The 17,984-nt window shown below is 48.9% G+C and overlaps 1 protein-coding gene across 1 annotated transcript in view; it reads left to right on the forward strand.

Annotated features, from left to right (window-relative positions):
• Positions 1-16,248, forward strand: part of FBXO10 (F-box protein 10) — a 23,646-nt gene extending 7,398 nt beyond the window's left edge. Inside the window, exons 3-10 of the mRNA XM_012656875.1 lie at positions 355-504; positions 2,863-2,999; positions 7,052-7,122; positions 8,872-9,024; positions 10,030-10,299; positions 11,627-11,940; positions 13,120-13,301; positions 15,834-16,248. Of these exons, the coding sequence (XP_012512329.1) occupies positions 355-504; positions 2,863-2,999; positions 7,052-7,122; positions 8,872-9,024; positions 10,030-10,299; positions 11,627-11,940; positions 13,120-13,301; positions 15,834-16,008 (1,452 nt within the window). The 3' untranslated portion in view covers positions 16,009-16,248. The remainder of the gene's footprint in view (positions 1-354; positions 505-2,862; positions 3,000-7,051; positions 7,123-8,871; positions 9,025-10,029; positions 10,300-11,626; positions 11,941-13,119; positions 13,302-15,833) is intronic.
• Positions 16,249-17,984: the final 1,736 nt, after the last annotated feature.

The raw sequence follows: 17,984 nt of genomic DNA on the forward strand, positions 1-17,984 counted from the left end.
TTTGAAGACTGCTAAATCCCATCTTCTCTAAATATTCTTTCCATCCCATTATCCATTTTCCATCCCATCATCCATCTATGCTGCCTACAAGTTCTGAATATGCAGCACAGGGCCAAGCTTCCGTCCAAGTTTTAGTAAAGAACCGAGGTGAGGTTGGTAAAGAGCCTTCAGGACAAAGCCAGGCAGGGCTGGGAGGTTGCTGTGTCCTTGGAAGCACGCAGCAGGAGGGCGGCGGTGCTGGCGTTGTGGCGCTCCTCTCACCTAGGAGGTGAGCTGCATAGACCAGACAGGGAGGAAAGGACTTGGTGTCCCAGTGCTTCCTAAAAAATAAATGGCTTTCTGTTTTCTGCTTAGATCGTCATGCTCAGGAATGACATTTACCGCTGCCGAGCGTCAGGCATCTTTCTTCGCTTGGAGGGCGGAGGCTTGATCGCGGGCAACAACATTTACCACAACGCGGAGGCTGGTGTAGACATCAGGAAAAAGTCCAACCCACTCATACTGGTACTTTTCTCTGTCTTCATTCCCTGTTCAGGGTGGCTCTTGGTTTTCAAAAAACCTTTTCTGAGGATATTTAAATAAATGTTACCATCTTCAATTTATACGCTTCCTGTTTGCAGGGATTTCCTGTTCTTTTCTCTGGGTGTCCTTGTAACTCTGGGTCTCTCTTTCTCCATGTATTAGTAGTGACTTTAAAAAAGTCATTTCCCTGGCCGGGCGCGGTGGCTCACGCCTGTAATCCTAGCACTCTGGGAGGCCGAGGCGGGTGGATTGTTTGAGCTCAGGAGTTCGAGACCAGCCTGAGCAAGAGCAAGACCCCGTCTCTACTAAAAATAGAAGGAAATTAATTGGACAACTAAAACTATATAGAAAAAGTTAGCCAGGCACGGTGGCGCATGTCTGTAGTCCCAGCTACTCGGGAGGCTGAGGCAGGAGGATTGCTTGAGCCCGGGAGTGTAAGGTTGCTGTGAGCTAGGCTGGTGCCACGGCACTCACTCTAGCCCGGACAACAGAGTGAGACTCTGTCTCAAAAAAAAAAAAAAAAAAGTCATTTCCCCATCAGTAAGGAAGAGGACTGGACAGACAGGGAAATTTCATGGGGCCTTCAACCCTCCTATGCTGTGGTCGACTTTGAATTTGATGAGATTAAAGATAATGATGTCTGCCCTAAAAGACATGTGAATCCGGAAACAAATTTTAATAACCCAACAAAACCCCACCAAGTTAGTTTATTCTTTTCTATAAAAAGGACATTTAGGATATTTAGTTCTGAAGATAAATCAATATTACTTATTTCATAGATATTGTGAGGGTATATTAAGTTTGATTTTCTACCAGGGTGAAAACAACTTAAAATCCTAGAATATGTGGTAACCAGTCACATGAAAGACCAGCACCTTTTCTCTTCTGGCTTTTCCTGAGAGAGAGATTTCCCATAAGTTGGGGAATGTAACAGACTTTTTATGGGCTTGGAAAAATAGTAGCCACCATTATGCATAATGTTTATTATATGCCAGATACCTTTCTAAGCACTTTGTAGATATTTATTTAATTATCATTTAATCCTTATACAACCCTATGAAGAATTATCATTATCCCCATTTTATAGGGAAAGATATTATATTGGGCACAAAGAGGGAAAGGATCTTGACCAAAGTCATACACCTAGTGACAGAGCCGGGATTTGAATCCAGGTCGTGTCTGAGCCCATTATATCTAGACTGCCCTTGAAAATACAGAGGAAGGAAAATGCCTAACCAGCTTCCTCTGCCAACTCCTTCCGCTTACTATTGCTGCCATGCCGCTGGTGACTGCTGCATGGCCTTGGCTTAGGAAAGTATTGCCCCTGTTGCCAGGGAGATGAGAGGAGTTTGCCTTTCCATGGACAGAGGGACAGAGAGGGTAGGCCAGTCCAGCAGGTGGAGGGGGAGGGGAGTGATACGTCCCAGTCCGGGCTTTGTGAAAGGGGACGAGGATGGAAATGCCATTGCGCACACCTCTCTCGGAGTTTTTCAACAGAAGTCTCTGTGAGTGACTTCTGTTAGGCCACAGTTGCTCTGGTGAATGCCAAATCCTTCAGGAGAAATCTGGAAAGAGAGTAAGGATAAGAAGAGCTTGCAGCATGGAATGCTTTAAAGCAAACCAGAGCTTTGTTTCTATGAAATCCTCTTGGAAGAGATACAGCTAACTTCCTGGTTTCAGTATGGGATTGGATTTCAGCTATAAATTAACGATTAGAATGAGACAATTTTATTATAATTTATTATAATATAAAAATATTAAGTCACTGTGCAAAAGCAACTAACTAGAAGGGGAAACAGAAACACTAAGTTTCAGATCTGGCTCTGCCACAAACATGCTATATAAGCCTGGGCCTGTTTCTTCATTTGTACAAGGAAATATCAGAAATGAGTATCTCTGAGCATCCCGTAGCATTCATACACTTTCTGTGACCTATTGTACCAAGGTGCTGCCCTTCCCTGAGAGGTGGGCTCCCTGGGCCCTGGCATGTGTGGCCTGGCCGGATGACTGCGTGTTTGGGGAACTCTTGAGAGGCTCAGAAACTTTGGGTAGCCTGCCTTGCAGATGAAGAGCAAGTAGGTGCCAGCATAACTACATCCTAAGAGGCTGGGCAGTGAGACTCCTCTCTTCACAGTCTCTTACAGGTTTCAGCATGAGCAGCTGTGCAGGAAGGGCAGGGCAGCATGGCCCATGCCCTTTGTCATGTGCTAGGGATCTTCCAGAGACAGTATTTTCTCCACTGTGTTCATCCCAGCATGATTGTGTGGGCAGTGATTGAACACTCTGCTTCTCACTAGCGTGTCTGATCTGCCTTCTGTGGTGTCTCGTTTTCACTTGCAGTGTAACCAGATCCACCACGGCCTTCGCTCTGGCATTGTCGTCCTTGGCAATGGGAAAGGCATCATCCGGAACAATCAAATCTTTTCAAATAAGGAGGCTGGCATTTATATCCTGTACCATGGAAATCCAATCGTGAGGTATCTGCCACTGTGCCCAGACTGTCTCACTCGTCCACGGTCCCTTTTTCCCTCTTTCATCTCTGTTTCCCTACTCCCTATTTCCTCCATTTGAAAACATTGTTTCTAAAACAACTGTACAGGTGCAAGCAAAGAAGGGACTTCACCCATCGTCCCGCCCCAAGGACAAAACTACTTTTGTGTTTTATGTGCCCTTCCAGTTAATTCCATGTAGGCATTCTACTCATCAGTCATTACTGAGCCCTTCTAAAAAGTGTCTGCAAAGCTAAACAAGGGCCACACTCTGCTCCCTAGGAGCTTAGTCTAGTCTGGAGAAACAGGCACAGAAATACTCTTAAGAGAAGGATGGCATAGAGACTTCAACTCACCTGACAACTTAGGTTAGTTGATAGTGGTGACCTGGGATGCTGTGTTAAGATCCCGGTGCTGTGTCTGGCCTCAGTACGAAAGCATGCCGTGATCAGTGACCAATATACAAGTAATAAGTAGAAGGGGCAGTGGCAGTACTGGGACCCTGTATCTGCTGTCGCAGCTGTAGTACGGGGCAGACTGTGATAAATGCTGTCAGAGTGGTACCAGGAGGAGGAGAGAATCACTCTGACCAGGACGATGTGGGAAGGCCTCATTTAGGCAGTGGCATTAGAGTTGGACTTTGGAATACGGGCAGGACCTGGACTCAAGGAGATGGGGAGTGGGGTTGGTGGATATTCCTAGTACAGGAAACAGCATGAGCAAAGGCAGCAGAACACAGCAGATTCAGGGGTTAGCTAACAGTCCACTGGTGTGACATTGGTATAAAATATTTTAAATTGGGACTGTCCCAGGAAATCGTGGGCCCTGTGGTCTCTGCAGTTGACCTGTTACATCCCTGTGGCAGTCCATCTGTGCCACGCGGCATAGTGGGTAGGAACGATGGAAAGAAAGGCTTGGGCCAGATGAGGAGGCCTCATGCACACCAAGTGTGGAGCTTGTTCTGCCTAGATATTGGGAAGTCATTAAAGGTTTCTGAGCAGAGGACTCACACAGTTATGTCTGTGCTTTAGGAAATAGCTAGCATTAATGGACAGCAAATATATTCTGAGGGGTTTTTCCCCTGCATTATTCCACATGTACTTTTTTCCATTTTATTGCATAGCCTTCGTATTCATCACTTTGGAAAGTTTCAGAACATTTCATTGTTTTGATATTCCATAATTTTTGAACCAGTTCTATTACTGTTAGGCATCTATATATTCTTTTGCTATTGTAGATAGCTTACTAAAAACAATTTTTGTTCATAGAGCTCTTTTCCCTTCTTTTGCATTATGGCCTTAACATGAGAGTGTATGTTTGTATCTATGTGTGTTGTCCATTTAACACACAGTCCTTAATAATTTACTCCATGTAAGGGAATAGGGATATAAAAAGCAAGAACAATCCCTGCTCCAGGGAGTTTACAGGCCCTGGCTGGAGATAGACACATGTAAAAATAGCCATGATGGAAGACTCACCAAAATGAGTGCCTAATAGGTCTTCATGCAGAGTGCCAGAGGGGCTCAGCCATGGCTTCCTGTGAGCATGTAAGGGAGCTGACATTTGAATTGTCTTTGAAAGATAAATAGGATTTTGTGGCCAGGGAAAAGGCATTCTGGGCCCAGAAGCAGTGATATTCAGGGTGTGTCTGGGAAAATGGTGAGAAATATGGTATGTCTGGGCACAAGATATCCGGGGGGATAGTGCAAAGGCAGATTGCTGCGCAAAGGACCTTGAATGTCAAGTGTGGTGGGCAGAATACTGGCCCCAAAGATGTGCATGTCCTAATTGCTGAAAAGTGTGTGTATGTTGCCTTACATGGCAAAAAGGGATGTGATTAAGGACCTTGAAAAAGATAGGGGAGATCATTCTGGATTACCCAGGCAGGCCCAGTGTAGCCACAGAAGTCCTTGTAAGAGGAAAGCAGGGGGATCAGAATGAGAGGGGAGGAGATGTGACAGCAGGTGCAGAGGTCAGAACGATGAGGCCACAGGCCAAGAAATGCAGGCAGCCTCTGGAAGCTGGAGGAGGTGAGGAGTGGATTCTCCCTTAGAGCCTCCAGAAGGAACACAGACCTGCTGACACCTTGATTTTAGGCCTGTAAGACCCAGTTTGGACTTCTGACCTCCTGATATGGAAGATATAATTTTGTGTTGTTTTAAGCCACTAAGTTTGTGGTGAGTTTTTATAGTAGCAATAGGAAATTAATATACCAAGCTAAGAAGTGTGGACTTTACCTTGTGGATGCTAGGGCACTGTTAAAGGGTTTTGAGTGAGGAATACCGTAATCAGATCAGTATCTTGGGTTTTGAAAACATGGTCACCTTGAGAGAATAGCTTGTGGTTTTTTCCTTTGTTTCTTTGTGCTGAGAGGCAGGATCTGGGGGAGGTTATAGAATGCAGTTGGAGAGCCCTGAAATGGCCTGGCTGAGGCAAACCACAGCATATATTTTTGCCACTGAGTTATATAACCTGTGGTGTTTCTATTTTTGCCTCAGCTACAAGGAAGCACAGGGCTCAAACGGTGCTCCTCTGCAGTTAATATCCCATCCTTGGTCCTTGGCACACTGATCTATCCCTGCCTCTAAACGTTTTCTGATCTCTCTCTTGCTGTTATTCTGCCTGCCCCATGTACACACACATACACGTTTCTCCAAGCGGACGTGGATCCTTTCTGCAGGTGCGATTTGTATTAAAAGTATACCAGCCATGCATTTGCTGCCTGCGGCATGGCTGCCAGAGACACAGATGAGGCAGGCCTCAGCCCAGGGACTGTATCTGAATGTGAGTTCTAGAAACCCACAACTCCCAGCTGATTGAATCGTAACCAGATCAAAGCAGACTCTTTAGATCTGAGTTAAAAATGGGCGTGTTTTTAATAGATCATTTCACCTGTTAAACTCCACAATGCGGAGTGGAGATGCCATTGACATTTGGGTTTCCCAGTTTCAACATAATTTGCTATTTTTTTCCCTCAAGTCAGCCAGTCATTTGGACTGTGCCCTGGGAGATGGGAAAACTTAATCAGCCAGCTCATCATTAGTGATGTTCCATGGGTACCAGGCTCTGTGTTAGGCTCTGAAGAGCCACATGAATGTTTGGACCTAAATCTCTCAGCTCCATGGTGGGAAGGAGGAAGTCCACCTCGTGAGAAAGGGGACAGGGGCCCTTCCAGTGGAAAGGAGAGCATAGCATCCAGATGAGTAAAAATGACAAACAGCGAATGCTTGTCCTCCAGGGATAACACAGTTCTGCTAACATTTAGGTGTGATTGGCTTTCGTTTTACAGACAGTGAAACCAAGGTGCAGAGATTGGAAAGAAATGCATGTGCTTTACCATGCTCAGCTGACTGGTTCTGTCTCATTCCTGAGGCCGTTACGTGGCAGTAAGGGTTGTGTGTTTCTCTGAGCAGGAGCGTATTTTCATATACCTTCCATTTGTGGGTGACCCACCCATAGGTTTCACATACACATTGCCTGATGTTCTTGAAATCCCCTTTTAAAATCTGGTTTTCTTCTTTTAAGCATGTCGTTATTTTATGTTGTCATTTGATGAGTCAGTGATTAAGTTAACAGAAAATAAGACATAGAGTATCTGTTGGATACAAGCAGACGATTGTAGGGTTGTTAAAAGTAGAAAGTCTAATTCAGGGTTTGGACACACATCACTCTTAAGAGAGCTTAGCCTTCCAGCCTTCCAGCAATTCTTTATGCTACCAAGACTTTACCTGCGAGCCACGCACCATGATGACATCTGTTTAAAATGAATGATATTTATAGGTACATGACAGTCAAGTGAGGCCACAGTGAATTTGGATATCATTGTGCATATATAGGATAGTTGTAGATTTAGGTTTTGGGGCAGGCTGTCCCAATGACAACTAAAGATTTCTGTATGCCTGGCTTATAGGACTTCAGGAAATGCCTTATGTCCCTGTGGACTTGAGCCATAGGGAAGCCCACAAAAGAAGGCAATCTTCTGGAAGCATGGTATCGATGCCCTGGTCTCACCTCTTTGTTTTGTTCTCCTTTCACTTTAGCGGGAACCACATCTACAAGGGCCGTGCAGCCGGCATAGCAGTGAACGAGAATGGCAAGGGCCTCATCACAGGTACAGGATGGGAATTGCCCAGAGCCCTAGCCAGCCAAGGCAGCTGGCAGGCAGCCAGGCCAACATCCCCTGGCGTCACCCCCCAGCTTCAGGACCTTTACCCCCAGAGACTTTGGCTGCCTCCTCTGATAATGGCCTAGTATTCAGGGATGTGGGCTTCATGCTGGCTGTGCTTCTCATGAGAAGGGTCTAGCATGGAGGAAGTGCCTGCTGTTTCCAAGCCCAGAGCTGATAGGATCTCCCAGTGGCTCACATAAGACTTTTGGAAGCTGGCTGGGCGCGGTGGCTCACGCCTGTAATGCTCTCTGGGAGGCCGAGGCAGGAGGATTGCTTGAGCTCAGGAGTTCAATACCAGCCTGAGCAAGAGCGAGACCCTGTCTACTAAAAATAGAAAAAATTAGCCAGGCATGGTGGCATGCGCCTGTAGTCTCAGCTAATGGGACTTTCAGAAATGATGATCTCAAACCAACTGCCTGCATCCCTCCTGTTGGCTTTTGTGTGGGCTTCTGCCTGCTCTGGACATCTCTGCCCGGCTAACTCCTGCTCACCCTTTTGGTCTCAACTTAATTGCCACTTCCTTGGGGAAGCCTTCCCTGACCTCCCCATTGTACAGATAGCTTCACTATACCCAGGACACCTCCTCTGTAGGACCTTTAATTTCTTAGTGGTTTGTTATAAAGCAGTGAATTCCACAAGGCAAGGAGCAAATCTGTTGGATACATCAAGGTAGCCTCAGCACAGAGCAGAGCCATGCCTAGGATATAAAAGGGATTCAGCAAATATTGGTCCAGTGAATCCCCCGACTGAATCCAGCCTTTATTCATCAGACATTTATTGAGCACACACTGTATGCAGGCCATGTTCCGGGAGTGGGAGATACAGCAGTGAACGAAACAGACCCCATCTTCTCAGGAACCAGCATTTTACGAGGGGGAAGCAAATAAATAAAAGCATACATATACAAGCAAAAAAAGTCATATCTGAAGGTGATATGTGCCCTACTGATAACTAAGGTGGTAGAGGGACTGTGTGGGTCTCTAAGATTGTGTGGTCAGGGCAGCCTTTTGAGGAGGTGACAAGTAAGCCAGAACCGGAGTAGCAGGGAAGAGCCTGGAAAAAGAACCTTCCAGGTGGGGCTGCCTGTGGGAACAGACTTGGCCTGCTTGGGCAGAGATCACTGTGGGGCTGGAGTGTACTGAGCAAGGGGTGAGGGGCATGAGGTGGCAGGAAGGGGCCAGTCACATGGGGTCTCATGAGCCACTGCACCCCGAGTCCCAGGAGGCCAACAGTCTGCCCTGCCACCCTGATGAGGGCAGCAGTGTCCCAGACCACCCTTCTGACTTGTGACTCTTCTGCCTACCCCCAAAAGGTAGTGGCTCCCTGGGAGAGAGCAGGGGGAGAGCCTGGTCAGAGTACAGAGCTCAGGCTGAGGACAGGACAGCGCTTTCCCAGGCTTGTGGGGAAATGGCCGGATTCTGCCTCTGGGGATTCTAAGTCCAGTTAATTATTCATCAGTCCTCAAGACCATTTGGTGCAGGGAGTGCTGGGAGTATAGGAGTGCACAGGACAGACACAAGCCTTGCCCTTGGGGAAAGCAGGCAAGTCCCTGCAGACAAGGTGTGGGGTACTGACTACGGGACAGGGTAAAGCCCGGGCATCCTGGTCTGGAGTGGCTTGATTTAGCTGTCCATGTCCTTGTTGCCAGCACTGGAGTGGCCCTTGGGTATTCTTTTCTGCCTCTCTCCACAGAAAACGTCATCCGTGAGAATCAGTGGGGAGGTGTAGACATCCGCCGCGGAGGGATCCCCGTCCTCAGGAGCAACCTCATCTGCTTTGGCTATTCAGACGGGGTGGTCGTGGGAGATGAAGGCAAAGGGCTGATAGAAGGAAACACCATCTATGGTGAGCAGTGTGTTCCCGGAGGCGGGGTCTGGGCCCCAGCCCGTGCTGGGAAGCGGGAAGCCCAGGTTCCATCTCCAGCCTGGTGGGTCCTGAGAACGTCACTGCCTTTCCCTGCACCTCAGAGACCTCATGCGAAGAACAGGCACTCTCAGGCCACAGTCACACGGGCCACTCAGAATGGAGAGCCTCTCTCGTAAATCACCTCGGAATCCAGACTGACCCGTGGGGTCAGCAAAGCAGAGAGCTTTATCCCCGTTTAAAATAGCAAACAGCAGGAGTTGTGTCATGCCTAAGGACCGGGACATTTAAGCTCTGACGCATGTGCGTCTAACTCCTCTCATCCTTTCTTTTGATCTAGAGAACGGAAAATATAATGAGCAAGTAAGGTAATCATAGAAAACCACTCTCACTCACTCTGTGACTTTGGGCAAAGCCTTAATCTTTCTGGACTGTATCTCCCATAATAAAAATAAAGATAACATTTATTCAGGCCTGCCTCTCTGCTAGGCCCTTTATATGCACTGTCACAGCTAATCCTCATGACTGCCTTCTGACGTAGATACAGTTATTAATCCCATTTTAAAGATGAGTAAACTGAGGCACAGAGAGGTTCAGTCACCTGCTCAAGGTCACGTAGCTAGGAAATGTGGGATTCAAGGCTGGGATTAAAACTGGCTGCCTCCCTCTGTGCAGGGAGGGGTTGGTGCCCCTTTGGCCCTGTCACTGTGGGCTTGTGTGCTGCTCATCTGGAAGCACGGCCTTAGCTGTTCTCAGAGCACTTTCACACCTTGTGGAATGAGCCTGGCTTGTGAAATTGGCCTGGCCATTATCATCCCTCTTGTATGGAGGAGAAGTCTACAGCCAGAGCTGTAAAGTGACTTGTCCAAGGCCATTAGCAAAGCAGGGACTTTGTCTCCCAGGTCAGTGCCTTGTTGCTTCCGCTCTTGGCGTGAGACATCTCACCCATTGGTGGGTGTCAGTGACCAGCTCCTTTCACTGTCCCAGCTAACAAGGGCTGTGGTGTGTGGATGATGTCATCCAGCCTGCCCCACGTCACCAGCAACCACGTCAGCTACAATGGCCTGTACGGAGTAGCAGTGTTCAGCCAGAAGGACGGCTCTGGTGAGTTTCCTGGAGGTCACGGGGTCCAGGAGAACTTCAGCGAGGACAGGGATGCCATCCTCTGGGAGACAGAGCTGGAGAAGGAGGAAGACCCACTGCGCCGGCCCATCACCACAGCTCTCGTTGAGTCCAACAGTATTAATCACAATGGAGGTAATTGTACCCCCGACCCAGCCCCCTGCTCAAGAGCCTTCCATGGCTCCCCAGGGTCTTAAGAGCCCTCTGCAGACTGGTCCCAACTTGCCCTTCCAGCCTCATCACCCACTTCTTTCTGCCACTTACCTGATACCCAAGCCCTCTAGATTTGTTCCCTAAACTTAAATCCATTCTTTTCTGCCTCCTACCCCATCAACATCACTCATGTGGTTTCTCCTGCCTGAAATTCCCTTTTTCCCATCCACACATCCCAAACCAACTTGAACTTCAAAACCTGCTGTAAATGAACCCCTTCATCCTTTCCTCCTTTGAACTGTGCCCTCCCCAGCCCCAGTGGCACTTGTTACGGGGCCTTATGGCTGTAGTCATTTCTGTGATTGTTTCATCAACTCTGATAGGTTATGAACTTGAAGCAAAGAACTGAAGTCCACTCCCCTCAGTGCCCCCTGCCCCTGCAGTACCAAATAACAACTGCTGGTACAACATTTTTAATCAATTGTAAGACACATTTTTCACATTTTAACATCTCTGATGAGATGTGTCTTGCAGTTGATGGCATATCCTGGTTTAATTGGCAGTGATTTTCCTGTCTTAGAGATGCAGAAAAATAAGTGTGTTTTAAATCCATGTTATCTTAAACCTGATAAAAATGGTAGTAGGTATTTGATATTTCTTGAATTGAAAAAAATTTACTGGAGGCCGGGCGTGGTGGCTCATGCCTATAATCTTAGCATTCTGGGAGGCCGAGGCAGGATCATCTGCGCTCAGGAGTTCAAGACCAGCCTGAGCAAGAGAAAGACCCCGTTTCTACAAAAAAATAGAAAAATTAACTAGGTATGGTGGCGCACACCTGTAGTCCCAGCTATAGTAGGAAGGCAGATGCCGGCTTCCTATGGGAAGGAAAACAAGGCAAAGCAGCTTTCTAGCAGGTAGATCTGTCTGTCGAGAGGTGGAATGGGCAGCCTTGAGGAGGTAGCGAGTGCCCCAGCATGGGAGGTGCAAACAGCGGTGGGTGCTGATGGTGCAGGAGCATCAAGCACCGCTGAGAGCTGGGGCCAGAGGACAGCTCAGCCTGAGGAGTCTTCGCACATCATTCCTCCCTGGCTATGTTTAATAAGCACTTAGCTCCTGGGTTTCCTCCTGCTGCTTGTCATCAGCTTGGAAGATGCAAACCCCAGGGCTCCTTCCAAGTGTCACCACCTCTTTTTCTCCACCTCTGTCCTGGAGTGCACAATTCGGGGAAGGCTTTTCCTGACTGGGGTTGTCAGGGCTGACCCTGGGACCACCCTGTGCTTTCCCTGCTCCCCAACCTCTGTGCCCACAGCCTCGGGACTCTATGTCCAGAGCAGCGAGGCACTGCATGTCCTCACCAACGTGATCCACGCTAATGGGGACAGAGGCATCACTGTGGCCCAGAGCAGCCAGCCCACCCGTGTGGCCAACAACAGCATCTCCTGCAACCGGCAGAGTGGGGTCAAGGTCGAGGCCCAGTGCAAGGTGGAACTCCGGGGCAATGGTATCTATGACAACAGAGGCCATGGCATTATCACCAGGGGTGATAGCACCGTTGTCATCGAAAATGACATCATTGGCAACCGGGGCAGTGGGCTGCAGCTGCTGCCCAGGTCTGACACTAAGGTGAGTTTGTGTGCGACATGTGGTGCCAACACAGGACACAGCCCTGGGACAGTCCTTTTGCCCTCTGCTGAGAAACAGAACCATAACCACTCAGTGCCACGAGGGACATCATCCCTCATGCCAAAACTCAGTCTGGGAAATGTAGGTGGGATTTCACACAGGAGGGGACATAGGGACTGGGCCCTGAAAGATGAACAAGAGTTCACTAGCAGGAAGCCAGGGGTGGGCATGTCACCTCCTAGATTCATGGTGTTGGGAGCCTCCCGAGGTATCTTCCCGGTCTCCAGGTCAAGGTCAGGACTATTTCAGTTCTCTTTCCCTGACAGAGTAATCTTACACAGTACCTGGTATGCAGTCAGTGCTTAATGAGAAGAGAAATCCTGCCTCTGGCAGGGCCTGTGCACACACTATTCCCTGTATACCCAGAATACCCTTTTGTCCTCTTTCTGCCTTAGTCTGTAGCGTAGCTGTCTCTTTCTTCAGGAAGACTCCCTGACCCCCGGCCCAGGCTGCTTAAGGTGCCTCTTCTGGACTTCTGCGGTGCTTCAGCCCCCCTGCCTCACAGAGCACGTTCCACAGTGCTGGGGGTCTGTTCCTGTACCTGTGTGTCTCTGCAGAGGACTGAGCCCTCAGCACCTTTATGTGCAAAGCACTGTGCTGGGTGCGAGGGTTTCAGTGTTGAGCCCAACAGACCTGGTCCCTCCCCTTGTGGAATTACGATCCCAAAGACCGTCTTCAGCTCAGTGGCTTTATGAGTCAGTGACATAGACGGGGAGTAAAGAATTCCTTGGCTTTGCCTCTGAGTCCTGTGGGGGCAGAGGAAGGGGAGAGAGGGGCACACTTTTGGGCACGCTTTTGCCTCAGTTGGGTTGCCAGTGGCCCTGGCTTCCGGTACCACCTCCCCTCTCTGCCAGGCCTTTGCACATTGTTTCTTCTTCCTGAAACTCTCCCTGCTCTGCATCTGACAAACTCCTACAACTTACTGTCACCTCTTCCAGGAAGCCTTCCCTGGCTGCCCCAGGCTGTGCTCCATACCCTTCTTTGAGCTCCTGTGGCTGTATGCTGACCTATCTAGCATGTTCTTACCCTTCAGTTTTATAACTGATAATTCACTTGCCTGGCTCCTCCAGCAGTCTGTGAGTCCCTGAGGTGTGATCACCTCTTGGCTGCCTCTCCCAGGTAATAAAGAACCGGATCCACTCATTCCGGGCCTACGGCATTGCAGTGCGAGGCCGCGCCAAGGCCCTGGTGCAGGAGAACATCATCTTCCAGGGCAAAACCAACAAGACCATCTTTCAGCAGATCTCAAACAACCGAGAATGTATCATGCAAAACAACAAGTTCCTGGTCTTCAAGAAAAAGTAAGTGCCTGGGGTTGCCTGGACCTGTCTTCTAGAACTACAGTGAGGTCACTGGAGAAGCCAGGCCTAGGCCCAATGACTGTGGTTGCCCTTGCTCCCTGCAATCATGCCAGCTTCCAGCTCTGGGCAAAAAAGGCCTGTGCTTGGGCTTTGTGTCAAGCCTGGGCTGAGGACCTGTGCCTGACTCCCTGGGGGAACAAGCTTTTTAAGAGTCGGGTATGTTGTTTCTAATCTCAACTCTGCCAATTACTGACTGTGTGACCTTGGGCAAGTTACTGAACATCTCTGAGCCTTAGTAAAATCCAGTTAATAATATCTGTTTTGTGGCAGTAATTTAGGATAAAATAAGATCATGTGACCTAGCTGAATATCTGAGGTATTACAAAAACGTTAGTTGCTGCTGTTGCTGTTGCACTTGTTTTGGTGCCTCTGGCTCATTGTGTCAGTTGCCTCTCTCGTATCTTCCCCATCTTGGTCCTTCCATGTTCCCCAATTCAATGACAATTCCATCCACTCAGTGTTCTGGCAATAAACTCTTTGCCTCCTTCTCCCAAAAACCAAAGTTCAGTCTGTCACCAAGTCCCCTCAATTCTGCTTCTGAAATGCTCTTGTATCTGGCACCTCCTCTTCCCCAACTGCAGAAACCCTAATTCAGGTCTCAGCACCTCTTACCCTGACCTGTGGGCCATATTACCAGTACAGCTGTTCCAGTTGTTCATGAGAAGACTCTGTTACGATTGGTCAGTGCTTTGCTATATTGGTTGTAAAACAATAATGATGGTTACTGTTGGTGGTGTCGCTGCTGCACTGCCAGTATCATCTGTCCTGTTGCAGCAGCCTCCTTCCTGGTCTCCGTGCTGCTGGCCGCCCCTAGTGCACGCTGTACGCTGTCCTACTTACCCTGCCAGGTTAATCCGTCTACATGAGAGCTGGTCATGTCCTAGACGTGGTCAAAAACCTTTGATGGATCCCTGTTTTCTATAGTAATGATCTTCATACTTTTTGCATTACACACACTTTCAGTAAAAACTTTTTTTGAGGAAACCCCCTCATTTAGGTATATTTGTTTACTTATATATGTATATTCTATCCATATATTATCTACATTAGAAACCATCCCCAAAACAGACATTTTTAAAGTACAGACTAAATAGAAATTCTGATATTTTCTTCCCGCATCCCAGCAGATCCTATTGTGGACTCCCTGGGATCCACATCCCCCTTCCCTTTTGGAGACCCCAGGGGACAGGATACAGCCCAGACTTGTCAGCCTGGCATTGTCCACTGTGCACTGTCGGATCCAGGTTTTCCTTTCCAGCCTTCTCATTTCATCCCGCCTTTTCAGGAGCACTCCCCTCCGCCAAACCCAAACACTACGGTTCTTTCAACATACCGTGGGCCTCTTTACTCACTCCACTCTATCCACACCTGTCTAGTCCTCTCGTCGTAACATTATTATCATAACAATACATATAGGACAATGTTGTGGCCTTAAGTGAATTGAGATTTGGTGTGTGCGTGTAAATGGCAGTTCCTTGTAACTCAGACAACAGAAACCCTGATCAAGGCTTCACCGTCATTCGATTTTCCCCAGCCCTCCATACTCTCTACAAGAGCTTGAATGACTGGAAACCCATCAACCTCTATGCCCTGTAGATGTGCGTTCTCCAGTATGTCATAGACACGAAATCATACAGTGTGTAGTCTTGAGACTGGCTTCTTTCACGTAGCCTAACATGTTGAGAGCCATCCCAGGTGTTGCATGAAGTCGTTCATTCCTTTTCATTGCTGAGTAATATTCCATTGTATGGATGTACCAATGGTTGGTTTATCCATTCATCAGCTGAAGGGCATTTAGGTAGTTTCTAGTTTTTGGTGATTATGAATAAAGCTTGTATAAGCATTCATGGTCATACAGCTGAAAAAATGAAAATAAAAGAGGAAAAAAAACCACTATGCCAGGTGCAATGGCTCATGCCTGTGATCCCAGCCCTTTGGGAGGCTGAGACAGGAGGATTGTTTTAGGGCAATGTAGCAAGACCCTGTCTTTACAAAAAAATTGTTTTAAATTAGCCAGGTGTGGTAGTGCACACCTGTAGTCCCAGCTACTCGGGAGGCTGAGGCAGGAGGATCACTTAAGCCTAGGAGTTTGAAGCTGCAGTGAGCTGTGATCATGTCACTGTACTCCAGCCTGGACAACAGGGCAAGACTCCCAAAAGAAAAAGAAAAGAAAGAAACAGTGATCTTATCCAGATCTTTATTTAAAGATGGGGAAACTGAGGCCCACGGAGGGAACTTGTCCAAGGTTACATGCAGAATTCAAGGCAGAGCTGGACTTGGAATGTAGGACTTTTGCCCTTTAGTTTCACACATCCCACCTATTTGGGTTAACACCAACCTGGGAGACAAAACCTACACCCAGATTTAAACACCTGGATCCACCGATCTGGAGTCAAAGGTAAGATTGTGCAGGGTAGTCAGCAAATGCTATAGACCTCAAAGAGTTCACTAACTTTCATTTTGCACCTCCAGGTCTGATACATGGCGCCTGGTGAACCCACCAGCACGGCCTCACCTTGAAAACTCTCTCAGAGGCCCCTCTGCAGCCCACAATGGGCAGAAGGTGACAGCTATGGCAACCAGGATCACAGCCCGTGTGGAAGGTGGTTACCACAGCAACCGCAGCATCTTCTGCACCATCCTATGAAGACGACACCTGCTCAGGTCCAGGCCCTGACAGGTGCTCAGAAGAGCTAAGACAAAAATAGTGCCTGAGAAACCTCCGGCCCATCCCCTCCTCTAACTACTCCCCTGATAAAACAGGTCTCAGGCCTCCTGGGGACCTAGGAACCTCCAAAACACTTCAGCCTCCACGGCCCTCAGTGGGAAGGAACTTGGAAATGTTTTTCAAGGAGAAAAAGAGATAGAAGTTGGTGGGTTTCCAGTCACTCAAGCTCCCATAAGGATTGTGAAGAGTTGGGGAAACTCAAATCACATGTGAAGCTTTTTGGTCAGGATTTTCTTTGCATTACAGGGTACCATGTTTGACACACACCAAACCTAGACTCTGCTCAGGGAAGAGCAGATTTACTCCTGACAGAGGGAAGTGATTCTAGTGAGGTGGAAAGAGATAACTGTCTCAAAATTTTCCCCTTTTCCAGACCTGTGTCCCTTTCAATCCCTGCAGGGACCCCACCACACCCTCCCAGCTGCCTCTGGAGGCTAGAGGAACTGAGTTGGGTTTACTTAAGGACACAGTTCTCTTAAACTTGGACGTGGACCTATGAAGGAGGGAAGGGGCTTAGGAACAGGAGCCCCTCTTGAAAGGCTGCCCCAGGGATGATGGGGACATGCTGGAAACAGGAGGGGCATGTGGCAGAAGGCTCCCTTAAGGCAACTCAGGCGTTGCAGACAGGTGCTGGGCCGGGCAGGGACATACAGGGCTCCACTCTGTCCTCAAGGAGCTCCCAAACTCAGGAGGATGTTAGCTCGCTGCCTGCCAAGGAGCATTCAAATCCCACATGAGCACACCCACGCCAGCTGCCCCTCCTGGGCACCAGCCTGTGGAGATAGGGGTGCCTGGGCCCCTGGTACTTATCCGTGTTCTCACGGATGGGCACCGGCCTTTACTGACCCTGCCGTGTCTCCCTACTCTGTGCCTTGGCTCATGCTCTCTCCTCCTGGCATGCCTTTTCTGCCGTCTCCACGTGTCCAGGCCCCGCTGGTTCCTCAAGGTTTAGCCCAGACACTGCTGTCCCCACACGGCTCTCCTGCCTTCTGTCCTCCTGGGAGCCCCAGCCACCCCCTTTCTGCTCCCTCTCAGGGCACTGAGCACTTTCTGCCTTGTTTTGGAGCCATCCAGGTCCATAACCTGTCCCCCTACTTGCCTGTGGGCTCCCTGAAGGTAGGGCCACAACTCTGTGTCCCCAGATCCCAGATCCCAACCCTGGGCTGGGGTAGGGATGATGGCCTGAGTGAAGAAAGCAGGGCCAGCTCCCAGAGGGCTTACTCTACTGTACTGTGAATGTGTTAGGGTCCCAGAGCCAGGCGGGCTCAGGCCGCTGCTCGAGGAAGGGGGCTGGATGCAGGGCCAGCTTAGCCTGAACGGTCCCCTCCCACTCAGCCCTCCATGTGGGGCCTTCGCCAGCCTGTTGGAGTTGCTGTCATGCACTTGGCCGATGACTTCCCGGGCTGGTTCTGCGAGGCCCTAGGTGCTGCTCTGTGGGCAGGATGGGGGGGCAGAGGGATCCAGGAGCACTGGCCTCCCCCTGAGGACCGTGGGCACAAGAGTGCTGCTCCTCCTGTCTCTCACACTGCCCTTTGCACTTCTGTTTGGTGGCCCCGATGTCAGTTGCTGTATAAAATGCTGCCTTTATTATTTTTTAAGAAATGACTTTTCTGTGAATTAAGTACTGATGAAAATCTCAATAACCAAAATAAAGTTCTATATTTTAAAAGAGGCACTTTTGGCAGGCCTTTCCTTGGTCTGGGCACACACTAGACTTCCCAGGTGGCCACACGCAGGCCCAGCACTGCCTTCTCTGCAGGAGACAGAATCACGGGGGCCACCTTGTAGGTTCAGCCTGTTCCTGTGATGGTTCTGGATACAAAACTGGAAGGGCACCTGGCTGCAGTGGCTCACACCTATAATCCTAGCACTCTGGGAGGCTGAGGCGGGAGGGT

The sequence above is a fragment of the Propithecus coquereli genome, unplaced genomic scaffold (genome assembly GCF_000956105.1).
Source record: "Propithecus coquereli isolate 6110/MARCELLA unplaced genomic scaffold, Pcoq_1.0 Scaffold114, whole genome shotgun sequence".
NCBI classification, from domain to species: Eukaryota; Metazoa; Chordata; class Mammalia; order Primates; family Indriidae; genus Propithecus; species Propithecus coquereli.